This window comes from Myotis lucifugus, unplaced genomic scaffold, assembly GCF_000147115.1.
Source record: "Myotis lucifugus unplaced genomic scaffold, Myoluc2.0 scaffold_1, whole genome shotgun sequence".
Taxonomy (NCBI): Eukaryota; Metazoa; Chordata; class Mammalia; order Chiroptera; family Vespertilionidae; genus Myotis; species Myotis lucifugus.
The window spans coordinates 24,202,296-24,229,717 of NW_005871049.1; the positions used below are offsets into that span (position 1 = coordinate 24,202,296).

The 27,422-nt window shown below is 38.4% G+C and overlaps 1 protein-coding gene across 1 annotated transcript in view; it reads left to right on the forward strand.

The window, feature by feature from the left end:
- The window catches only part of MARCH1 (membrane associated ring-CH-type finger 1), a 399,528-nt gene that overhangs the window by 304,898 nt on the left and 67,208 nt on the right, over positions 1 to 27,422 (forward strand). The window contains exon 4 of the mRNA XM_006081832.3: positions 23,929 to 24,008. Coding sequence (XP_006081894.1) covers positions 23,929 to 24,008 — 80 coding nt within the window. The remainder of the gene's footprint in view (positions 1 to 23,928; positions 24,009 to 27,422) is intronic.

Here is a 27,422-nt window from a genome sequence, read left to right on the forward strand (position 1 = left end):
TAATCACTTTTGCTGCAACATTTACACAGTACTGACACAAATTCTGAGTGGTTTATTTTGGGGTGTGTGTGTGTGTGTGTGTGTGTGTGTGTGTGTGTTGTGACTGAAAAGAGGAAGAAGTGGTTAGGAGCTATAACATGAGAAACTATTTTTAATGCTCAAATATTTTTTCAAAATCAATTACAGGATCACCTATAGGATAAAGTTAATGAAATAAAAATATATGTAAAGCTGTGTGTTATAATGCCAACGATTTATGAAACAAAATGACATTTTATGGCTCTCAGAAGACATATGGACAAAATGGTTCAGATGCTCTGGTTTACCTCATTCAATTACTTTAGAACTAGGTAGATTCAGATATATTAAGGACTTTGGTCATTTATTGATATGTTCTCAATATTTAGAATGATGCTATGCATCAATGATGCTTCACAGTAAATTAAGTAATGTAAGAATTTAACTTACTATGTGAGATTTAAGTCAGCACTCTACCTACTGGTTCTACCTACCTTAAGCCCTGTACTTACTGTGTCTGCTGGATGCATGGCCCTTCAGATGGAATATTTCTTTATTGCAGTCAGTTTATTGCATGAAGCATACACATGAATGTTTGCCTGAGGGGCAGGGGGTGGGTTATCCACATCAAACCCTTTGGGCAGAGTGCTCCCCTCAGCACCCATGAGAAACCCTCACCTCTGAGAGATTGCCTTAATGTGCTCAATGGGTTAATAAAACTGGTATCTTTTAGTTATTAAAAGTAATTTAATATGTTTTTCTGCAAATTTAGAATAAAATGCTAGTTATCTTTGAGACTTTATAACACAGATTTATTGTCTCAGACAGAGGGGTAGCCATGGTCAGTGTTTCCTTCTTAGGGTTGCATCATTCTTTTTCAAGGAGAAAAAATAATATCACAACAAAGGGAATGGGGATGGATAAAGGAGTGAGTTCACACTTCACTTTAATAATCTTCAAGCACAATGCTGGCTTCCTAACAGAGTTTTTCTTTAAATGTTATACACTCTCCAGCAATAACTTCAAGGGAACACTGAGTATTTCTATCACATATATAGTAAGTGTTATGGTAGTAAATTATAATGTAAGTGGAAAACATCATTAGATATCTTTACTACCTGGAAATGCACTTGGAAGAAGATTTTTTTTTGAGATAAGAAGTCTGGGCAGTTCCTTTAAGTGATCCTGTCACATGAACAACAAACCTCTCAGGAAGAGGCTGTGGCTAACACAGTTCTCACCCAGAGCAGTACTCCATTTGGGCAGCATTTTTAGCTTCTCTCTTCAATTATATTCTTGACAGAAGCTTTTAAGCAATTTAAACTCATTGCAATTTGTTTCTATAAGGTTACTTTAGTCTGTATTATTAAATGTTATGACATCAAGAGTGACATGAGCATTTTACTGTATACTAAAACTTACAACAGATCGATTCTCGTTAATTCTGCAGAATGTTCTGAAGTTGTTGGCATCAGAACTATAGCATCCTGTAACTAATGGGACATATAGACAAGGCTGCATTAGGACTTGTGGCCCTAGGCACTTTTGCCTTTGATGGGTCCCTTCCTCCAAATAAATAAATAAATTAGATTTTATGCACATGCTAGTACAAAGACAAATATAACCTAGTCTGTTTTTATTGTTCTGTTTTTTATTATATTGATTTTAAGGAAACTAAAATAAAAATGCTTTCACAAGCCTTAAAAATTATCATGGGCTTTAAGCCCTGTACCTCCCTACTGTGCCTGCTAGATGCATCGGCCCTGCATATAGAATTTTTCTTTATTGCATCATGTCAGGAATTTCAGACATGAGTTTTAGGTTCAGTTCACTTCCAATCAGGAATAGATTGGCTCATAACTATTTCTGAGGACTCCTTAGTTCTCTGGGGGTGCTGCACAGACCGGGCAGGATGGAGGAGGTCCCCTCCCCTGCTTCAAGGAGAACATTTTAGTTGGACCTATTTTATATCTGGTTCCTTTAATTTGTAAAGGGGGACCTTACTGCTTTTTAAAAATTTGAAAATCATTGATATGGAATCTGTATATTAAAATAGAATCTATTATTTCAAAGTATATTTTAATATACATTTTTTAATTTAAATCTTTATTGTTGAAAGTATTACATATGTCCCTACTTTTTTCTCCCATTGGCCCCTTAGCCTGCCCCCATTCCCTGCCCCAGGCCTTCACCACCCTATTATCTGTGTCCATAGGTTATGTATATATGCATACAAGTTCTTTGGTTGGTCTCTTACCACCCACCCACCTTTCTTCTGGGATCCCACAGTCTGTTCCATGTTTCTATGTCTCTAGATCTCATTTTTTTATTGATCTCAGAGAGGAAGGGAGAGTGTGAGAGAGATAGAAGGATCAATGATGAGAGAGAATCATCGATCAGTCCTGACCGGGAATTGAACTGTGACTTCATGGTTCATACATAGGTCAACACTCAACCACTGAGCCACACCAGCTGGGCCAAAGTATCTTTTAATTAACTTGGTATTTTATATACATCTTGGAGTTTACTGAGCAATGTGTGCTCAGTAAAATTTCATATATGCTGTCAATACTAAGTACAGGAGTACATATTCTCTTATCAGGGAGAGACAAATAGAGATGGTATTACACATGCTTTAAACTCCTTATTCTTTGGTTTATTAAGCAAAACATTTTTGTCAGTATTTTTTATCATTGTAAGTGCCTTTAAATTTTATTGTCTATAAAAAATAAAGTAGTGAGACTACTCTGTTGCTTTATTTTTTAGTGTCCAATCTCCAGTTAAACTATGCAAATAAGTGCATCACAGCTGATTGCATTTGTCAGCTGTTTGATGTTTTTGTCGTTTGGGGTTTTTGGTTGTTTTTTTTACTATCCTATTTTGGCAACTATATTGAAGCCGTGATCTAGCTGTGTTCAGAGCTAAAAGCTCTGATGAGCAATCTAGTAGCAAGAGACTATTAGAAGAGATAAAAGATGCAGAGTGGAAGATAGGTTTATAAATATGAAAGCTTAAGGGGTTTTAGCTTCTATTAATATATATGTCCTTGATAGTTTTTTATTTTCTTTTTTTAAATGCATCTTTATATATGATAGTAAATGTCAGCATAAGTTTTGGTGTACAAGCTGTGACTTATAATAAATATGTACTTAATCAGTCATTCCTACATACTAAAGCCTCCATAAAACCCAAAAGGAGTGAGTTCGGGGAGCTTCCAGACTGGTAATCCAGAATGCTCCCACATGCCATCATGGAACACCCCAAATGCCATGAGGACAGAAGCTCCTTTGTTCAAGACCTTGCCCTATGTGTCTCTTTTTCTGGCTGTTGATTGGTCTCCTTTAATATCTTTTGTAATAAATCAAAAATCTAGTGAGTAAATGGGTTCCCTGACTTCTGTGAGCTGCTCTAGCAAATTAACCAAACCCAAGGAGGGGGTGTTGGGAACCTTTGATTTATAGTCAGTTCAGTACAGGTAATAATCTGGACTTGCAGTGGGCATCTGAAGTGCGGGCAGCCTTGTGGGACTGAGCCCTAACCTGTGGAACCTGATGCTATCGCTGGGTCTATGTGGTCAGAATTGAATTGAATTGTAGGGCACCCAGCTGGTGTCAGAGAGTTGCTTGTTGGTGTGCAGGAAACTCACTCCCATACACACACACACACACACACACACACACACACACACATTGGAATTAGGTCCAGAACCCTTAGCTTGTACTTATTAGTGTATATTGAAATCAGAAAGCTTTAGAAGTAGACAAAATCTGTGGGCACAATATGTTGGAGAGAACAGTAAGCCAGGAGAGAGGTGACGCAGGCTCTGCCACTTACTGCTTGCTCTTGGGGTAATCATACAGCTTCCCCAAGCCTCCACATCCTTGCCTGCAAAATCCATCACTGGCAAAGATGAAAATGAGACTATTAGAGACTGGCAGTGTTACAGACAGGATGATCCGAAATCGCTCCTAATATTAGAAGTTAGAAATACTAGATAAAAATACAATAAATATCTTTATCAATGCATAGTGGAGTGAGCAAGAAAAGAAGATACATCTCCAGGAATCAGACAGAAAAAGAGAACTATAAGCCAGAGACATTGGACTGAGAGTTGACTGTGTGGCTACCCGGGGAGCTGCTCAATTGTGATTCTCTAGTTGGTGTCACTTAGGACCAGAAAACAGGGTGGTGGGCTGCGTGGGATGGAGAGTTAAACGCCTCTCACCACCTACGTTTAAAAAAAAGGGGCCCTTTAAAATGCTCCTGTCTGAGTGAAAGTACTAGAAAAAAATCTTACCAGCCACACAGAGAACTGAATTCTGTGTGTATAAGAAAACAAAAATCCTCTCAGAAATGTAATCATAGATCTGTACTACATTCCAGTTAGGGGGTTCAAATTTGTATTATCTGCATGTTGTAGGATCCCCAAGTTCAGAAACACACCTTTTCTAAACCAGTGGTTACCCCTGGCAAATAAACCCTCCTCTGAAGGGTACTCCCCCCACTGAACAGGTTCCCTACAAACTACAGCCTGGTGAAGGTGCACTTACAATTCAAACTGTAAAAATACACAAGGTGAAATCTCCATAAGGAAGAGTAAGTAGCATGTTGAAAACAAGAAAATAATAACCAAAAAAGGTATTTTCTTATTTTCAAGTGCAAATCCTCAAGATAGGTCATTTGACATTGAAAGCTGGCATTTGCAGCAATTGGTTATTTTCACATATTTGACTCTGGCTTCATATAAGTGCCAGTTCACTTATTTTTCTTCACTGGAAGAGAAGATAGTACTAAATGTATTATTGGAATTTAATTCTAAAAATACAAATGTCATAGGTTCGTACAAAAATAAAACATTTGGAAAATAGTACGGAGTTTCCTCAAAAAAATTAAAAATGGAACTGCCTTATGACCCAGCAATTTCACTTTTGGGTATACAGCCAAAGAAACCCAAAACACTAATTTGAGAAGATACTTGCACCTCTGTGTTCCCTGCAGTGTTATTTATGGAAGCAGCCCAAGTGCCCATCAATAAATGAGTGGGTAAAAAAAGTTGTGCTGCATTTTACAAGGGAATATTATTTGGCCATTTAAAAAGAATGAAATTTTACCATTTGTGACAGCATAGAATCAGGGGTAGGGAATCTTTTTTTCTGCCAAGGGTCAGTTGGATAATTATAACATCATTCGAGGGCCATAAAAAATTATCAACTTAAAAATTAGCCTGCTATATTAGGTCAAACATTTAATTAACTCGCTCCTAATGCCTTGGCAAGGCCAGACCAAATGATTTCATGGGCCTTATATGGCTCGAGGGCTGGACATTCCCCAACCCTGGGCCATAGATAGACCTAGGATATTATGCTAAATGAAATAAGCCAGACAGAAAAAGACAAATATCACATGATTTCACTTGTATGTGGAATCTAAAGAACAAAATAAATGAACAAATAAGCAGAAACAGACTCATAGATGCAGGGAACAGATTGATGGTTGCCGGAGAGGAAGGGAGTTTGGGGACTGGGTGAAAAGAGTGAAGGGATTAAAAAGTACAGATTGGTAGTCATGGGGATGTAAAATATAGCATAGGGGATAGAGTCAATAATATTTTAATAACTACATAGGGTGCCAGGTGGGTACTTAAATTATCAGGGGGAAACCTTTGTATAAATTGTATAATTGTAATTGTCTAACCACTGTGCTGTATGCCAAACACTATATAAAATAATATTGAATGCCAACCATAATTGAAAAATATATTTTAAAAAGAAAATAAAACATTTTGTTTAAAAATATAATGAGAATATAATAAAAAGAGTAATACTTAAAATGATAAAATTTTAATATATAAAAATATAAGATAAAAAATAAGAATTTGAAGAAGAAATAGAGAAATCTACCTAAGAAAGTGTAATGCATCCCTCTCAGTACTTGATAAACAAGCAAACAAAAAATGCATTATAAATAAGATATAAACAATATAATCAACATGTTTTATCTAACCATTCCTCAAGGAGGAAGCTGGAGGTACTGGCCAAACTTATTGATTCTTCTCAGTCAAGAAGGGCCTTAGGTTGCTATAGTCTCTGAGCCAGTTAATCCCATCTGCAAGCCCTTGCCTTTATATACCCTGGATTTCTATAAATATTATTGTTATTTTACATGTAAATCTACACATGGGAAAGATTGGGAAGCACTAACTTAAAATCTGATAAAAAAGGATGTGGGGTACACAGGCATTAATATAATGGCCTCTATATTGTTTTATATACCTAACATATTTTAAAATCTTTAAATGAGAGAATTTATATCTGCTGACTTCACTCCTTACATTTCAACTCTTTCTTGAACATATTATATCAGGCCTTTTAACATAACATTGCTCTTGTGAAGATCAACAACGATTTCCACATTGTCAAATCATTGATTCTCAATGTTTATCTTACCAAACTTCTCAGGAGAGTTAATACAGTGATTCCCTCTATTCTTTTCAGTGTTTTCTTTTTTCTGTTTGATTTCCATGGCTTTTCTCTCACCCAAATTGTCACTTTTTCTAATCTGTTTTAGTGATTCCTTCTTATCTTTCTGAACTTAAATATCAGAGTGCCCCCAAATTGTATCCTTACCTCTTATCTCCATCTATACTCAATTACTAGGTTATTACACCCATTCCATGGCTTTATTTTTTTTTTAATGAAGATTATTAACGTGTATACCTCATCTATACATGGAAGAGAGCTTTCCTTGTATCTGCTTCTACTCAATTGTCTTTAGCTCAAAATATTTCTTATGCCAAAGTGGCATATTTGGTGGTGGCATATTCTGCTCCCTGTCATTCTTGCCTTTGAAACTTCTCCCAAGAAGTTTCACAGTCCAGGAGCAGAGTTGATAGATTGCTATATTTCTCATTGAACCAGTATCTCATCTCAGTCCTGAAAATAAGTCAGTTCAGTTAAATGGTTGTGTTTCATTTCAGGGAGTGGTGCAGCGAGTGAGCTCCTATCACAGTTAGGCTCAATATGGTGCTAGAAATCAGGTAGACATTTCTATGGAGACAAAAGTTAATGATTGGGGTAGACTATAAACCAGTGTCTCTAATAATTAGGAAGTGGGTTGTACTACTTCAGCTATTCATTTTGCCTTCATACTCATGGAGAGATCCACTCTGTTTTCTCGAGGTGGAAACTAGAGAATGAACATTAAATAATTATATCAGGGCACAATGACAGAACCAGGTATAAACAAGGAGAGACTCCACAAGAGCACTTTCAGTTAGCTATGTTTGAGAACAAATGCTGAGTTTGGGTTTTTTGTTTGTTTTTACCATCATGCACTTTAAAACTGGCTAAAGGATGATGACTTGCTTCTGAGGTTCTTCTGTGGATGGACCCTCAAGGTTCTGCTGTGGGGACCAGAAAGGCTTAGTTTCTATGCTGCTGATACCATTTATGTCCTTAAATATCTATTTAAAACTTCACCAGATCAATCTCTTTGACAGACAGATTCAGAAACCAAAAATATGGATTATCACCGATTATTTTCCCCAGTATCATTTCTTTTGTACAATATATTTTATTTATAACTCTCTGCCTATAAATGTCTCTTCCATTATTGCATTAGGCATTCCTGTGGGCTTAAAGGAATTTAAGGTTAGAGTACTTAAATTCCAAAAATACTCCAAGAAAATGTTCTTTTAATATGATGTAAGTTAATATGTGGCTTCTGGTAGCCTATTTCAGTGCAGAAAATCCATTTGTTTTAATGGAATATCCAGTCTAATGGAGCATATTGTTCTCAAAGAAAAACACATTCTCAGAAATGTGCTGGAACAGGTACATAATTTACCAGAAATGAAGTTAAAGTCAGAATATTCTGGAAAAATGAATCACATGAGACTTGGATCTTGTGTTATGCATTTAACTTAAATAGCATTGTTTGCCTTTTATAGCCATGATGATTTTAGAAAAGCCAGAAATATAGTCACATTGGGAAAAGGGCTGCAGTGAACTCCGGCTTTTATGTGCATCTTTCCAACAATGGAATTTGTAACAATACTTTAGAGTATAACAGAGAGAGACATTTTTTAAATTGTTATAATTGTATGTTTGCATGTTTTTCTTTACTTCGCCAAAACATCTAACCTCCTACAATACTTTCCCCCTCTCACAACCATTCTTCATTAGTACTAGGGCTGTAATTTCATATACATTCATTGTGGTTTTATGCGTTTCCTCTCTTTTCTTCTCCATGATAAATTTCAGCTCTTTCATTATTTTTATTTTCCCTATAACCTTACATATTTTCTCTTCTCTCAAACTTTTTTGCAAATAACTGGCACTGAAGGTGGCCATTTGGGCTTTTCCCCATGGATTTTCACTTTTACTATAAACCAGGTTTCGGGAAACTTTCTGTAAACAACCAGATAGTAAATATTTTTAGCTTTGCGAGCCACATAATATATTATAACTATTTAAGTCTGCCATTGTAGTGTGAAAGCAGCCATGGACAATATGTATATGAATGAGCTTGGCTGTATCCAATAAAATACTACTTAGAAAAGGAGTATTTTATTGAAGATAGCCAAGCTGTATTGGATATGGCCACAATTTGTTGGTGCCTGCTATAGACTGTAGACTCACAAAATAAGTAAAATCTTCACCACTAACTAGAAGACATGCAAAAATGCCTAGGCTGTCGAGCTCTGTGCACCAAACTTCAAAGTTTGGATAGAAGAGATGTCTTAAAGTTAAAAATATAAAAACATTGAACACAGTACTCCTAATTCCTAAGCAGTATTCTTCACAGTAGGTAAGATATTGTATCTAAAATTTGTCTAATTGTCTAAAATCCAAGCCTAATACAACAGAAATTAAAATCAATTTGCAGCTAAATAAATGGAAGTCAAAGAGAGAAACACAGTCCAGCCTAGAAAGTTTCCTTCTGAATTCTTTGGGGTTCCTAAATACATCCATCAGATTTATGTTTATCAACAAAAGTTCCACCCCTGTGTCCATTGGTTATGCTTATATGCATGCATACAAGTCCTGACACCAAGGGGGTGAGGGCATGAGCAGGGGAGTGGGGTGGGGGTGGGGGACAATGGGGGGATAAGAACACATATGTAATACCTTAATCAATAAAGAAAAAAAAAGGTCCACTCCTCTTAGGGATCAAGAAGAGAACACCATGTTCCTAGTGTGGGGGCGGCGGCGGGGCGGTAAAATTTCTCCTCTACCCTCTTTGGGTTTCCAGCTGGGACTGACATCAAACAGATTAACAAGAAACAAGTGTACACATTTTATTTAATAAGATTTTACACGTGCATGAGAGTAGTCACAGGAAAATGAAGACTCACAGAAGTGGCTAGGTCTGAGTGCTGGTATACTAGGTTGAAGAGAGTGGCAATTGTGAAAAAGTAAGTAAAATACATGGGGAGACTAAAGGAAGATAAGGATTATTTCAGCAAGGTCTATTTATTTGTTCAGATTTCTCTCAACTCTGTCTCTGGGGATAAGAATGTTTATTTCCTCCTGGTATATGGAGGGCATCTTTCACATGGGAATTTCACCCTCCTGCTTTCAGAAAGAAAAGAGGAGATCAGAACTTGCACCTGCTGTTTTTCAAGTGCCTTTAGCTCAGAATAATCAATTTGCCAAAGCAACATATTCTTGCGGGTAGTATGTCCTTGACTCCTTCATTATCATATAAAAATATTTGCTTTCCATTGAAGTAAGCCTAAAGATATTTCTTAATTCCTGCATCAGTTTAGGAATTAATATTTTCCTTGTAGGTTCCTATTTCTATCTAATATATGATAAATACATAGAATAGGCCCTTGATTTTCGGAAGGAATACATATTAAAACCTTTGGTAAAACCCAGATTTGTGAATATAACAAGAGTTAATTTCCATTAGAAACCTCTTTTTTTCCCCCTACAAACTGCCATCATTTTCTTATACTATTATCAGTCATAATAACAATATTACAGAAATTGTAATAACTTCAGTTCTTTGTTCTCCCAAACAGTATTATTACTTGATTTCCCTGTGCTCTCTCAACCAAAGTTAAACTATCATTTTACTCTTCAAAAGTGACAGGTTTGATGAAGTAACAACTCAGATGTTAAGAAATATTTTTTAGATTCTTATAGCAGACACTATTTAGGAATTAACATGTAGAAAATGCAAGAATGACATATTATGACATTAAGCAAATGTATTTGTCAGATGCTAAAAATGACATTAGGGACTACTCAGGGATTGCACTTATAGGTTGACATGATAATGAGATTTTGTGTTAAAACCATAAAAATGCAAATTATATATGAGAGAAGTATGAAAACTTAGACTAATATTGTAGTGTTTTTACATTCTCTTGTCTTAATTGCCCATTTGTACCCCTTTGGCATTTTAAATAGAAAAGTAAACATTCCCTTTGATATCAATAATATGATTTCAATGAATAAAGGATGGCCCTATTAAACAATTAGCTCAAATATTATATTATTACTCTAAAGATCTACCAATCAACTATTCCAAAACAAATGTGTTTTTGCTTATGTAAAATGCCAATAATCTTGTATAAAAATCCAATGTATGCAGCCACTTAGAAGTTGGCAAGCTGTTTAATTTGGTGGATATAATATAAGGTGGCAACTCAGGCATTAAATATACTTTTTGTCGTTTGCTGAAGTGAATTATTTTATAAACATGAGAAAATTATGATTGGACCTACTTAAAAAAAATTTTAGGCTAAAATTGTCTATAGCTTTGGCCCATGGTGTTGAAATTTGAGATCTTAACTGTCCTTTTCTCTGTACACACTTAAGTGCACATCAGAAGTTTCTTCTGATCGCTCTCAGTCCTATGTGTATGTACATCTTTGACTAATTTTCCTATGGTTATTTGCTGGCCTTTTATGTAGGCAGACATTTTGAATATATTTATATATATTCCCCCCAAAAATGTATACACACTTTAACAGCTAATAGCTCAATTTTGAAAATGAAATGTATTTTAATAAACACTGCCTTTATAATTATTCAAAGTGTATGCATAGGTAGATAGATGATAGATGATTGATGATAGATAGATAGATAGATAGATAGATAGATAGATAGAAAGATAGATAGATGATAGATAGATAGATAGATAGATAGATAGATAGATAGATAGATAGATAGAAAGAAAATGGATACATTTCCCTGACCTCATCTGACTCTACACTTAACTAGCCACATAGAATTGCTTCATGGAAGCATATGACTGGGAATATGTAATTCTTAACTCATTTCAATTCTTTATCAACAACTCCTATTGGGAGACACAGTATTTATAACATATTAACTGATTTGTAGCTTTTCCTCTAAAGTTGATTCCTGAATTAAGCCAGATAGTAGAGAGTAGTTTAGATCCCATATTTTGCTCTTCTGTATGGCTGCTTTTCATTGATATATTCTAAATAAATCCAGGCCTTCTTGTTTCCAATTTAAGTCCTGTGTCAACACAAATGTCATTCAAAAGAAATGCAATTCCAGTTCTGAAAGCACTGGTGAACTTTTATATGGGTTTCTGTGGAGTGGTCTATGGATTGGAGGCAGCAGTGAAGTTAAAGCTGGAATCAGGGCAAAGAGCACATAGCAAAGATTCCTAAAAGATCCTTTATCTCTATCCCCTAAAGACTCTTTCATTTAAACAGTGGCTCCTCTTCATCTCAACCACAAATCTCCTAAAGCTGTTCTCAGCTCCCTGTCACTCTGCTCTTACTCCATCTCCTTATTGGATCTTATTTATTTCCTTTTAAGACTTCCTTTGTAGAGACATCGATCCCACCTCTCATTCTCCCTGTGTCACTGTCTCCCATTCTGATCTCATGAAGGCCTGGCAGACAAGCAGTGAAGATTTTAAAAGGGAGCAAGTAGAGGAAGGAGCTAAGAATCTAATCTAATAAAAGAGAAACATGCAAATTGACCGTAACTTCACTATGTTGCCAAGCCACGCCCACCAGCCAATCAGAGTGACTATATGCAAATTAACCCAACCAAGATGGCGGCCAGCAGCCACGGAGCTGGAGTAAGCAGGAGGCTTGGTTGCCCCAGCAATGGAGGAAGCCAAGCTTCCCACCTGCCCTGGCTGGCTGTGGCCTCCGCTAAAGGCAACAAAGTTTCAAATATAGAAGATAAATAAATCCCAGATACCTGCTTCCAGCCAGCCTCCACTGAGAGCTTGGGTGGCTGGGGGCCATGGCCAGCCTGCAAACAGCCATCAGCCACTCACCCAGGCTGGCCAGGCCCCCCAGCAGGACCCCCTGCTGGGGGGCTTGACCAGCCTGCAAACAGCCCTCAACCCCTCACCCAGGCTGGCCAGGCACCCCAGCAGGAACCCCCACCCTGAAGGGGGCTGTGGCCAGCCTGCAAACAGCCATCAGCCACTCACCCAGGCTGGCCAGGCCCCCCAGCAGGACCCCCCTCCCTGAAGGGGGTGTGGCCAACCTGAAAACGGCTCTCAGACCCTCACCCAGGCTGGCCAGGCACCCCAGCAGGACCCCCACCCTGATCCGGGACACCTTCAGGGCAAACCAGCCAGCCCCCACCCATGCACCAGGCATATAATAAAAGGGTAATATGCAAATTGACCCTAACAGCAGAATGACTGGGAATGACTGGTCACTATGACACACACTGACCACCAGGGGGCAGACGCTCAATGCAGGAGCTGCCTCCTGGTGGTCAGTGCACTCCCACAGGGGGAGCTCTGCTCAGCCACAAGCCAGGCTGATGGCTGCCAGCGAAGCAGTGATGGCGGGAGCCTCTCCCGCCTCCTCAGCAGCACTAAGGCTGTCCGACTGCAGCTTAGGCCTGGTCCCCACTGGCAAGTGGACATCCCCCAAGGGCTCCTGGGCTGCCAAAGGGATGTCTGACTGCCAGCTTTGGCCCGATCCTCCAGGGATCGGGCCTAAGCCAGCAGGTGGACATCCCCCGAGGGATCCCAGACTGTGAGAGGGCACAGGCCGGGAACCCCTCCTCCCCCCCCAGTGCACAAATTTTTGTGCACTGGGCCTCTAGTACTTTATAATGAACACAATAATGAATTTCAAGCACATGTGCATTATTATTTTCTGATAGTAAAATATCAAAGTAAAAGTTTTCCTGTGGCACTGAATTTTACTTTGACCTTATGCCATCGGAAAATAATAATGGGCATGTGTTTGGAACTCAGGATTGTATTCATGATAAAAGTTGTGTTGAGCAATAAAATGCTCATCATTATTTCACTCAGACATGAACATTCTTTTTGGTCTCAGAACCAGCAGTTGTGCTTTTTCTAATGGTTCGCTTTGTTTTTATCTTACGGAAAGTACATGTGATTCTTTGTATCAGGGACTAGAGAACTTAGAACTTCATTTGGCTTACTGCTCTAGCCAGTGTACCCATAGGTATGTATAACATCTTTTCTACTCTCAGTTCCTCTTTGCCCCATTGTCTTCTTACATTAAAAAAAATTAATTGTGTTTAAAATACACATAACACAAAATGTGCTATATTGACTAATTTTAAGTGTACAAGTTTGATAGTTTTTTAATATATTTTATTGATTTTTTACAGAGAGGAAGGGAGAGGGATGGAGAGTTAGAAACATCGATGAGAGAGAAACATCAATCAGCTGCCTCCTACACACCCCCTACTGGGGATGTGCCTGCAACCAAGGTACATGCCCTTGACCAGAATTGAACCTGGGACCCTTCAGTCTGCAGGCCGATGCTCTATCCACTAAGCCAAACCGGTTAGGGCCAAGTTCGATAGTTTTAAGTACATTCTCAATCTCTAGAACTCTTCATCTTGCAAAACTGAAACTCTATATCCAATAAACAACAAACACACACACACACACACACACACACACACACACACACACACACACTCTACTCCACAGCCCCTGGCAACCACCATTCTACTTCTGTGTCTGAATTTGACTACTTCAGGTATCTCATATATAAGTGGAATTATACCACATTTGTCTTTTTGTGTGTCTGGCTTATTTCACTTAGCATAATACTGCTATTTTCAAGGTTTATTCACATTGTAGAATGTGTCAGAATTTCCTTGCTTTTTAAGGCTGAAGAATATTCCATTCTATACCACAATTTGCTTATTCATTCATCCATTGATGGACACATAGGTTGCTTCCACATTTCCACATTTTGGTTACTGTAAATAATGCTGCTAGGAACAATCGTATATAAGTTTTGCTGTTGGTGGACATATGCTTTTATTTCTCTTGGGTAAATACACAAAAGTGGGATGGCTAGATCGTATGGTAGGTGCATTTCACTTTATGTGAAACTGCTAAATGATTTCCCTTTTTACATTTCCTCCAGTAATCTACAGAAATTAGTTGCTTTGTATTCTTGCCAGTGCTCGATATTACCAGTAATTTTTTTAATATTGACCGTATTACAGATATTTCCCTTTTTGCCCTCCTCCACCCAAACTCCGCCCCCTACCCTACACTATTGTCTGTGTCCATGGCTTATGCATATATTTATATATGTTCTTTGGTTAATCTCTTCCTGTCCACCCTCCCCACCCCACCCCGAGATCTGTTATTCTGTTCCATGCATCTATACCTCTGGACCTATTTTGTTTGTCAGTTTATTGTATTCATTAGATTCCACATATAAGTGAGATCATGTGATATATGTCTTTCATTAATTGGCTTATGTCACTTGCCATAATAGTCTCTAAGTCCATCCATGCTGTCTCAAAGGGTAAGAGTCCCTTCTTTTTTACAGCCACATAGTATTCCATCGTGTAAATGTTCAATAGTTTTAAGTACATTCTCACTGTTGTGCAACCAATCTCTAGAACTCTTTTTTATCCACTCATCAACTGATGGGCACTTGGGCTGTTTCCAGATCTTAGCTATTGTAAATAGTACTGCTATGAACATAGAGGTGCATATATTCTTTATGATTAGTGTTTAGGGATTCTTAGGATATATTCCCAGAAGTGGGATCACCGAATAATTCTAATGGGTGTGTAGTGGCATGTGCTTGTGGCTTCAATTTGCATTTCACTGATGATAAATGATTTAGAGTATATTTTCAAATATTTATTGAAAATTCACATATGTTTTCAAGTGGCTGTTCAAATACTTAGCCTATATTTATCAGGTGTTGGTCTTTTTAATTACTGAGTTTTAAGAGTGTAAGAATTGTGTATATACTCTGGATATAAGTTCTTTATCCAATATGCACATCACATTTTCTCTTTCTTTATAATGCCTTTCTAAGAGCAAAAGAATTTTATTTATATAAAATATAATCTACTGACAATTTATTTTATGTTGCATGCTTTTTGTGTCTCATCTAGAAAATATTTTCCTACTTTGAGGTCACAAGGATATTCTTCTATTTTTTCTCAGAATTTTATAATTATAGTTTTTTGTTTTGAATGAATCATTTTATGTAATTTTTAATATTTTCTTCAATGTGAAAATCCATTTGTTCTAGCCACATTTGTTTGAAAGATGTTCCTTTCCTCATTGAATTGCCTTGGCATCTTTGTCGTATATCAGTTAATTATATCTGTGACTCTATTTCTAGATTCTCTATTCTGTCTCATTGATTAATTTGTATTTATTATAATTTGGGTGCTATTATAAGTGGATTTTTTTGTTTTCCATAGACTAACTTTATTTAAGAGCACTTATCATCCTTATAGCCTAATCAGAACCTTCACTGATTACATATCAAAATTATAGAACCCCCAGCCAGTGTGGCTCAGTAGTTGAGCATTGACCTATGAACCAGGAGGTCATGGTTTGATTCCAGTCAGGGCACATGCCCGGGTTTTTAGCTCAATCCCCAGTGTGGGGCATGCAGGAGGCAGCTGATGAATGATTCTCTCCCATCATTAATGTTTCTATCTCTCTCTCCCTCTCCCTTCCTCTCTGAAATCAATAAACATTTTTAAAATGTAGAGCCCTACTTAACCTGACATTGAAGTTTCATCATTATCTAAAATCTTCCTTTACAGATTTATCACTGGTATCCTATGTTTCCAATAAATGTATTTACTCATTGCTCCAAATATATACTTCAAATTTTTATATAAAATTGCATAGTATACTCTAAAGTCACATAAGAGGATCAAGGAGGGGGTGCAAGAATATAGTACATATGAGGATCACTAATTAGAGAAGCGTCCTAGCATAAGAGAAAGACTTAAAGATTAAGTAAATCCTGTGTGGCTATGGAGGGTTGAACTAGAATTAGTGCTGGAAACCACAGAGAAACACTTCAATGTGATGGTAGGATGATACTGTTAGGCAAGATAGCTGGAGAAATACAAGGGAAGTTCCCTGGAGATAGTGAGTTCTGCTACTGACCAAGCAGGGGCTGGATGATCACCTCCTGAGAGTGCTATGAATGGAGTAATAGTGTCAGCTGGTGTGAGGCCAAGTCTCCTCTGTGGAGTTCTCCGTAGCCCTGAGGTTGCATAAATATATTTCCTAAATTTATTTCTTGTAATCATTAAATGTCACTTTCACAAACAAAAAGTTGCTTTTGACAGTTTGGGGCTTATATTCTCTTCCCTCGAGCCAGTTTTAGATTTCATTTAATACTTAGTTCTTCTACATGTTATTCATGAACTACTGCTGAAATTAATGAAGACTTTTTTAAAAAGGAAGCATCTGCAATAACAGTTCCCATCTGAAGGTCCAGAATCATTCTTCAGGAGGCATTGTTAATGTAATAGTAAATAAGAGAAGCCATTTGTAAATGATTGTGCATGATTATTCTTTGTCACATCCATAAATTATATACCGAGCTCCCCTCAACTGGTCAGGGCAGCAGGAGGCAAGAGCTTTAGCATCTTTTGAAACAGTAATTAATTTTCAAAATACCAAGGCTAATTGGCAATAGTTAACATTGCCCCCAGAGCACAATCATGGTCTGGATGCCATAGAGACAAGTTGTCTTGTGTTGCCTATAAATGGATTCTCAGAAAACCTAATTTGAAATTACTGCCTTTAATTATATGGCAGATATAAATAACTTTGATAAAATTAGTGCAGCTGGCCTCCTGTTTGTTTTCCCATTTGAATGCACTGTACAATATAATCATCTGAAATAAACATCCATTACAAAGAATGCTGTATTTCAAAGAATATATTATTCTGCTCATCCAGTCAATTGTTGTTTCCCCCTTCCCAACCGCCTTTCAATCTTGCACCTATTAAAGGGATGAGCAAATTACCAAACTCTCATAATGTGCCAACTAGCAAATTAAAACAATTCATTGTTACTGAATAGAGCCATGCATTTAAGAAAATTTTAGTTCCTTTTTATTCTCAATTATTATGCTTTTCTTTTAAATAGGCTCTGCCAGCTTCAAAATTGGTGAAAGACATGTTCTTTTTTATACAATATAGTGATGTCACTTCCTCAATAGGAATCCCTATCTTTAAAAGAAAACAAAAGATACATCTTTAAGTTGATGTGCTTTTAAACTCCAAAGTCCAAGAAAAGGGTCTCAAGTATTATATAAAATTTGGCCTCTGTTCATTTATTTTGTTACAGAGCAGAACTGCCTCTTTTATAGGGGAGAGTGGAGCCCCCTTTCATCTTGGGTCACTGCATGTGATTGTCAGCTTTATCTCTACTGCAATCAGGACAGGATTTACCAAGGTCAGTTCAACTCAGTCCAACTATTACCAAGCACAGGTCAACCCCACAGCCCTTTATTAGCTAGCTGATACATACAAGTCACTCTGAAGAGAGTGAGAAGACATGGCCTCTCTTATAAATCTGGTAGGGACACACACACAAAAAAATTTAACTGTAGAATGTCCTGGCAGTTTGGAAATGATCAGACAGGAATACAGCTGATAAAATAAATGCTAGAGCAAGAGTGATGCCAGCAGAAAAGTTTAAAAAAGGCTCCTGGAGTTCAAAATGGCTGTGCATAAAGGAGGAAAAATTAATTGGGCCTTGAGGAAAATTCCAAGGCTTTTCTTCTGCTACTTTCTTCACAGAGAAAGGCATAGAAATAAAAGTATGGGGCATATTGATGATAACAGATAAGCTAGGTATATAAAAATGAAATTTGGGAATTTAGAAAACACTTTTTTCTATCAAAAAAAATCAGGTTTTCAGGATTATCATCAGAGTCTCACAGAAAAAAAAGGTAATATGAAACTTTAAGTAGATTAATGTCCCATTTGACCTAAGCCAATAATTTAGGTCCTTAATTTTGGATACATTGAGTCACTCACTGGGGCAACTTTTCAGAACACAGATCATCAGGTTCGGTGCCCTGAGTCCCATTCCTCAGAGATTCTAAAATCAGACCTGGCAAGGGGTATTTTATTAAAAAAACTTCCCAGTGATTCTAATTTTTAGCCAGGATTAAGAAATATTGACCTAAGGCTGTTACGTGTCTTCTCTTTCAATGAGGGGATACCATTGAGTCCATATGTGGGGATAAAACATGATTTGTTTGGAATGAATAAAAAGAATTCTCATAATCCAAGGTTACTATCCTTTACAACCCTTGGATATGCTACAAAGCACTTACCTGATCAATGATTTTATGTTATCCTTCTAACAATCCTTTTATGTGAATGTCATATTGACTACAGATAGTTGAAGAAGGGAAGTGGAGCTCAAAGAGACTAAACAAGCAATGACTTTATCACTTAAATTGTTTTTTAAAAAAATCTCTTCACCTACCAATGTGCCTTCCTTACAGTCTGGAAATGACTTACTACATAGCAGCCATAACTGGCAGAAAACTAGGCACCAAAGAGGAAGAGTGATGTAGTGTCACACCCTTAAGATGGCAGGGAAGGGAGCCAGGTTCTTGGTAATTAGTCTGGTGAATAATTGCATTGAATACATTTCAAGTCATTCTTGGACCTGTCTCAGGGACTTGTATGCTACACATTCTTATACATATCAATAATTTCTGTATACATGTTCAGATTATTTTGACAAATAATTAAAGTAATGAAATGGGAGAAAAATCACATGTGTCATGATTCTTGACATTAATTGTTGTCACTTATAACATCATTAGTATTATTAAAATTAAATATTTTATATATTATGGAAATGTGTAATCTGAAAATTAAAGGTTTCTCATAATTCTGCCTCTCAAAGGTAATCACTGCTAATGTTTGGATGTATACACATGAGATCATACTATATACTATTTTGAGACTTGACTTTTCACATAGAAATATATCCTACAAGTGTGTGTGTGTGAGACTGTGTGTGTATGCATGTGATATATCTCATTTCTTTGAATGGCTTTTGTATTTCATTGTAAGTAACTAAACATTTGGGTTGTTTCCAATTTCTGGCTGTTACAAACAATGTTATAATAAACATTCTTGTTATAATGCAAATATCTTTGGGCAATTGTGCAAGTGTTTTAGCAAAATTGATTCCTATGATTGGAATTTCTGACTTGAATAGCATAGACATTTTCTGTTTTAATAGAGTTTACCAAATTGCCTTTGAACAAGTTGTGCCAATTTACAATGACTTACTTGAACAATATATGGCCACGCTTGGGTTCCCACAACTCAGTACACAGGGTGTTTTCAATCTTTAAAATGTGCTGATCTGATAAGTGAAAGTAAATACCATTGTTAACTGAATTTGCATTTGCTCATTATTAAAATTGAGCATCTTTTTTACATCTGGCTTTGGCCATGTGAAATTTCTCCTCTGAGAACTGTTGTGTGTTTTACTCATTTTTTTCAAAGTTCCATCAACTCTTCTTCCTTAATTTGTAAAAGATCTGAATACTAAAGAAAGTAGCTGTTTGGCTATCAGTTCTGTACCTTCCAATTCTCAGTTGCCAAAGTGAGCTTTCTAGTGCCCAGATTTAATCATTTCTATTTGCTGCTGAATACCTGTCAATTTGTTTGCGGATATAACCCAAACATTCCAGTGTGGTATACAGTACCTCTGTCTACTCATTTATCCTGATTTTGTATTACTTTCATTCACTACCTTCCCTCCAGTCCTTACGAAACTCCTGTGTTCCCCAAACAAGCCACATTCTTTCTACTCTGTGCTTGCACACCCTCTCCCTGCCTGGACTGCCCTCCCCCACTCTAGGGTCAGGTGTCATCTCCTTTGTGACATCTACTTTAAGCCTCTGCTCCATTCGGCATCAGGTGTCCTTCCTTCATCAGAATTCCATCACTAGATTCTCAGGATATACTAGACTATTAAAATCACCTGCTCATTGACATCTCTTCTCCACTAAATAAGAAGCCTCCTCAGGATAGCGTCTATTTCTTTATTCCAAGAACTCATCATTGAATCTATTACATAATACATTCTTAATTCATGTTTGCTGAGCAAATGAATCAAACAAAAGTGACACCAACTAGGATTATTTTGTATCAATCATCTGGTCAAATAGATTTCAATCTTAATTCTGGCCTTTTCCAGCTTCTAGAAGCCACCTGAATTCTTCAGGTAAGGGACCCCTCCCTCCATCTTTAAAAACAGCAATGTAGCATCTTCCCATCTCTCTGACCACTGCTATTATCCTTACATTCTCTCTCTCTGATTCTAACTCTTATGTCTCCACCTTATAAGGTTCTCCGGGGTTGCATTGGGCCCACCAAGATAATCCAGGACAATTTCCCCATCTCAGAATAATTAACTTCCTCATATCTGCAAAGTTGCAAAGTGCCTTTAGGCTATATATTCACAAATTCCAGGGATACATGTTCAGGTTATTTGGGATGTTAACATCTTGGTGTTGGTGGTTGGAGGGGGGCGGGGGGAAGGTTGGAATATTATTCAGCTTACCATGCCTCCTCTTGAAAGTTTTTCTGACTTCTTGTATTGGAATTAGTTTCTCTTTCTCTGGATCCCATGGGAATTTTTAGAACAACTTTGAAATTTGGGATTAATTTTTCTACCTTCACTGTTACTTTCTTGGTGGCGAAATTATGTATTTAATCTGGGCAGTCAGATCATCCTAAATCTGGAACTAGGACTTCCTTGGTTTCGTCCTTTGTAAAGGAGAAGTGTATTGCTAGGTGGATAAGAGAACAGATGGAGGGTCAAGATTCCTCATCCAAACCTCTGCTCTAGCAGATACTAGTAAGAAATAGCACCAATTTCTCAATTTCTTCATCTGAAACATAGAAATAATTATAATATTTACTACATACACTTATTGTATTAATAAGAGAACAAATGTAAATTACTTAAAACAGTGTCCTAGCTGGTTTGGCTCAGTGGATAGAGTGTCAGCCTGCAGACAGAAGGGTCCCAGGTTTGATTCCAGCCAAAAGCACATGCCAGGGTTGCGAGTCAAACCCCAGTAGGGGATGTGCAGGAGGCACCCGATTAATGATTCTCTCTCATCACTGATGCTTCTATCTCACTCTCCCTGTCCTTTCCTCTCTGAAAAAAAAAAGTTAAGGAGAACCAAGATGGTGGCGTAAGGTACAGACCTGTGCGTGCTGCCTCCCACAACAACATCGAAAATACCAACTATAAGACAAAACAGCTATCATTCAGAACATGGGAAAGCTGGCCCAGTGGAAGTTCTACAACTGGAAGGAAAGAAAGAAGAGCATTGAGACTGAGTAGGATATGCAGAGGCGCCAAGAACAGAGGTACGGAGTCGCGTGCCAGGCAGGCTGCATCTGGATGCGCGGTTTTTTTCAATCGAAAGGGGTTACAAACTCTCAAATCCACTGAGCTTGTTTGGGGCAGGATTCTGAGGTCCCAGACCCCTACGGGGAGAGGAGGGACAGCCTTGAAGTGGGTCGGAAAGCGAGAATGGCTTTCTCGCGGAGCTGCTCGCCGGCACTCGGGACACGGAGACTCGGAGACGCGGAGACGGAGACGCGGAGACGCGAGAGCGAGGAGTCATGGAGATGCCATTGCTGTTTGCTCTGCCCTGGTGACTCCCTGAGACCCCGCCCTACTCAATTTACATCCCCGCCCAAGCCTGTGCCAGTGGCACAAAAGGAACCACCTGCTCTTTTGCAGCTTAACCCAACAAACTGCAGATTTCAACTCCTCGCACCCATAAGGTACACACTCAAGAAGCAGAATCAGGTTCAGAGGAAGCCAGAACCGGACCCGGCTGGGCCGGCAACATGGAACCGCTGTACCAGCAAACGCACAAACAGGTCCACCAGATCCAGTCTCACATGGGACACCGGGAGACGGCAGACAAGCAGTCTGTGCACTTAGTAGAAAACAAAATCCAAGCAAGCATACCAGATATTCAGCCAACAAGAACGCCTGGAGATTTTGTCCAGCAAGGAGCCGCCCAACAAAAGACAGAATAACAAACTTCGTGTTGACCAGTTAAAGTATGATGTCCAGCACCTGCATACTGCTCTCAGAAACTTCCAACATTGGTGATACGCAAGGGAGCAGCAGAGAGACAGCGAGAGGAGCTTCTGTCTCGCACCTTCACCCCCAACATGGGCTGTGGCGCCCCCTGCAAGGCTGAGATGGCCCCTGTGAGGCTGAGACAGTCCCTTTGAGGCTGAGACGGTCCCTGTGAGGCTGAGACGGTCCCTGTGAGGCTGAGATGGTCCCTGTGTGGCCAAACACAGGGACACGTCGTGGATGGAAATAGCTACATTTTCCATGTGTTTGACCCGGCAACAAAAAGCGTACACCTATGGATGAGGACAGTGGGGGGGTAAGGGCAGAGGGTGGGGTGGGAACTGGGTGGAGGGGAGCTATGGGGGGAAAAAGAGGGAACAACTGTAATAATCTGAACAATAAAGATTTATTTTAAAAAAAGTTTTAAAAAATTACTTAAAACAGTGATTGGCATATAATATTCACTCAAAACGGTTATTATTTCCCATTTGAGAGATTATTATAAGAGTTAAATAGAGTAGAAAGTGCCACAATACAATGCAGGGCACACTGTAAATTCTCAATACACTCTAGATTTTTTTTAAAATATTTTTTATGGATTTTTAGAGAGATGGGAAGGGAGAGGAAGAGAGAGAGAACACAACATTAATGTGAGAGTGGAACATTAATTGGCAGCCTCCTACCGGGGGTCGAGCTTGCAACCTGGGCATGTGCCCTGACCAGAAACTGAACCATCAAACTTTTGGTGCACAGAGCAATGCCCAACCAACTGAGCCACACCAGCTCTAGCTTTTGATTGATCATCATCTGTATTACATACAACAGGTTAAAGACATCAAATAGAGTGAAGCAATGTGGAGTTTAGTGAAATGTATTCAACTTTGTGACAATAATCTGAATTATTTCAGGCTCTCTTATTCTTAAACTTAGTATGGTCACAGGGTTAAAAGATATGAAAGGTCAATAATGTTGTGACAGATGGATCTTATTAGTTTCGATGATAAAGTAAAGATAACTCCAGGCCTTTAAATATTAGTGTTTTCAAATATATTATCTAATGGAGCCCGGTTGTGACAATGTCAACTCCAGGCAATATCTAGCAATCTAATGGCTATTTGGTTATTTAGGTTTTTCTAGATTATTATCATCATCCTTGTTATATAATTGCCTTTGTGTCCTTTATATCATAGGGTAGTCAGGTGTTACTCATTTGTTTCCAAGGCAAATTGAGTCATTCCACTCAAATGTTTACAGTAAGTAGAATAGAAACTTGTAGAATCATCTTCCTCTCTCATAAATGAAGCAACAGCAAAGTGGTACAGCATCTCAATTTTCAAGTTCCTCAAACAAGTTTTACTTTTGCAAAACGAACTTCTAACTTCCCACATTCCGTGAGCTGTGTTATAGTCAACATGACTTGCAGCCACGTTTGTTGTAATTTTTTAAATATGTGGAAAAAAAGAAAGATATCGACCATGTATTACCTTAACCAAGATGCCAAATTATCTAACTTGTTTCTCCAGGCAAGCAGCCCAACCACAGGAACAGCTCCCAGGAGCCAGTCAAGATTGTCTGTCTGTCCATCCACTCAGGACATCTGTAGGTAAGTGCTCAGCAAATGATTCTACTCAATGTTTTTCAGACCAGTGTTTTGTATTCTTGTTTTACATTCTGACTGTGTGGCTCTTGCTTCTGCCTATGTTGGCCATGGATAATTTATACTGGCCTAATTTTTTTTCCTTTAGTGAATTTCTTTATTTGATCTTTATTTACCAACTTTTGGTCCATGCTATCATTTTCATTGTGTTCTCTCTCTCTCTCTCTCTCTCTCTCTCTCTCTCTCTCTCTCTCTTTTCTCTTTTTTCCCATGCCTTTCTGTCCATTCCCATTTTCCATTCTTTGCCCACTGCTTTGTCTAGATCTACCATCTTGCATGACATGTCAGAAGATGGTTTTGAGCAATGCACCCCTGTCTGGTGCTGAGCCTTGCTAGAAAGGAGTCTGGTAAGAAATCAGTAAAACAGAGACCTAGGAGGAGGAGTAGGGCCTCTGAGAGATAAGAGTGTGCAGACTAACGAATATAAGGGAGAATAAATGATTTTCAACTCCGGATCTCACACCCCAGGTGGAGTGAGCTTCACTCAGATTCCTCAGATTCATCTCCCCTAGATGAGAGTCCTTGGATGCAGGCAAAAAGAAGAGCCCAAGTGAAATTCCAACTGTTGCGAAGGAGAAATAATAATGAATCACGTGGAAGCTTGGATGGGTCTTCTGCTCCTAATGGAATTGATCTGGTAAATTTGGGATCCAAAGATAAAAAGCAACAAGAACTGACTGAATGTGGGAGTTGCTCTTTAAACCTCTGCAGAGGAAAAGGCCCCTGGTACCAAGAATGCAGTCTTCCCCTGCCTAGAGGACCCTATGAGTTTGAGAGATCCTCAAGGCACCACGAAGAAAGCAAAGGCAGATACCACCACAGGGATCCACAGCTCTTGCATAGTCATAGGAAAAATGAGACAATCAAGAAAAGATGTTCAGACACAGATTTCAGCACTGAAATAGTGGCAGTACCAGAAGGCGGCAAGTCTATGAGTGATGCAGGGTTCCAGGTGAATAACTCTGTTCAGAAGCCTCCTGCCAGCTACCATGACGGGTCTGATAATTTAAAACTATGCAGGTCAGTCACTATAGAGAAAGACTAGATGCCATGCAAATGTACTTCTTTCTGCTGTGAGCTATGTGTGTGTTTGACACTTACCCTTAACGCATAACATTTATCCATGCTGTTGTCTGATGGATATAAGGTGGTAAAATGAGAAAAGGTGCATCTGAGAAGAACAATAGAATTAGATTTCCCCTTTTTCCTTTTTGTTAATTGAATAATGGTTTGTCCTAGTAAAGGGACTGACAAATCAGTTAGTCTTGTACCCATTCTAGTTAAGACAATACTAATAGAGGGAATATGAGTGAGAGCATAGGAAACCTTAGATTCTTCAATGTATATCTGGTGAACTATTAGCACCCTGACAGAAAAGATATTCAAGGTAAGGGGTTTTTAAGGTCAGAATTTTGTATCAGAAAAATCTCCTCCACAGTTGCTACTAATTTGCTCTCTAGTTGTTTCATTCAGCGGGGCAATTTAAGACTGAAAAGGACACAAAAACAGGTCCTGGACATACCAGTGCGGTTGCTGGAGCCTTCAGGGAAGGCGACCACATTAACTGTACTGAAAGGTCTCAAACATGCAGGCATTTCATAGCTGCAAAGCTGCTTTCTTGCACTTTTTACCCAACTGTACACATTTTCATCATTTATTCATTTAAGCCTCCATTGTGCATCAGGATTTATTCTAGGTTTGAAAATATCATAATGCCTGAGATTTGTATAGTCTCTGACATCATAACTTACAGTCAGAGGAGGATAGCAGATACAAAACTCTTTCATAGTTTTATATAATTATGATTGTGATTAGGAATATGATAATACAACAAAGAAGTTTTCATTATTCTGGGGATCAGAAAGAACTCTCTTAAGGAAGTGACAAGCTGACCATGGCTCGAAGGCTGACAGGAGTTGATCAAGGAAAGAAACCAAGGAGACCGTCCAGAGAGAATGCCACCAGGAAGCCAGGATGAGGGGAGGAGTTTAGCAATCCAGGAAACTGAACGCTGGCTGTCCTGGCCTGTGGGTGGTGGGTGAGGGGCATGGGTGGTAGTGATGAGAACTGAGAGGTGGAGAGAGGCATGCAAAACATGCTAAGGGATTTAAAGAGAAATGACATCATTTGATTTGTATGTTAATGAGAGTTTCTTGTAATCTTTTGAATATGATTTAAGTGTGGTTTAACTAAAATGTTGGGGGATAGAATAAAACACTCTTTCCAGTCTAGACTAAGAATTCCCACTTGCAACCATCTGTTGCCATTTTCCCAAACCTCCTTCCAACATAATTTAATGAAAGACAGTCAAAGAAGCTGGTTGTAGGCTTAATGGTAATTGGAGAAAAAAGTAATGCTTGCAATTAAAGTCATAGTGGCTGGTTCTCCTAACTTAAAAGCACTGCTCTGGAGGGACATTTTCAAAGACAGGATATTTCACTTAGATTTCTATTAATGAAAGTGAGATCGATGGGCCTATTTTCTTGCTGTGAGTTATCATCAAAATATACCCACTAAGCAAATACTAAGGACAGCATATTGTACTAGATGCTGAGGCTAAAAAGTGACAAAAGATGTGATTCTTCCCTTAAGTGGCCTATTATCTATTAGGAGAAATTGAACACACACCTGAAAAGATGAAAGTTCAAGGCAGTTCAGGGCGAATTTAAGAAGAGGAATACTGCAAGCATTTGAAGAAAGAAAACTTGCTGAGAGCTGGAACAATCTGGAAACCCCTTAGGAGGGGGGATTATTGGGACTGAGAAAAGTAGAATTTAGTTTGGCAGAGATGTATGGGTGGCATTCCAGGCACTCAAGCCAGGGAAAATACCATGGGCCCAGACTGGGATGCAGGAATGACACTATGCACTTAAAAATTTTGTGTGAATTTTTGTAACTAGTTTGGAAGCTTTGCATAGATTGATAACAACTAAATTTTTTAAGAGACGTTATAAACAAAATATGCATATGCTTACAAGGAGTTTAATTCTATTCTGTAGTCTTATTTTCAAACTGCCTCTTGGTGCCAAAGAGGCCGCCTCGAAAGTTGAGGACAGATTAAGAGGATTGTGCTTCCTTTAGCCCATCTTCAACCAGAGAAGTTTCATGATAATCTCTCTTATATAATGGGGTTTCACATAGTATTCCTTTAAGGAGAAAAGAAGATTCCACTGCAAAAGATAATACAGAACAGCCTTTGCTAAATAAAATAGTCTCAATGAAGAACAACATACACAGAGTAGTCACAGTGTCCTGAGGGTGTCCTGGGAAAGGAACCTAGATGTAGGAGAATGAGTTGGGATGAGGTAGACGTATGATTGTACTTTGAGATAACTAGGACTAGGATGATACAGGGTAATG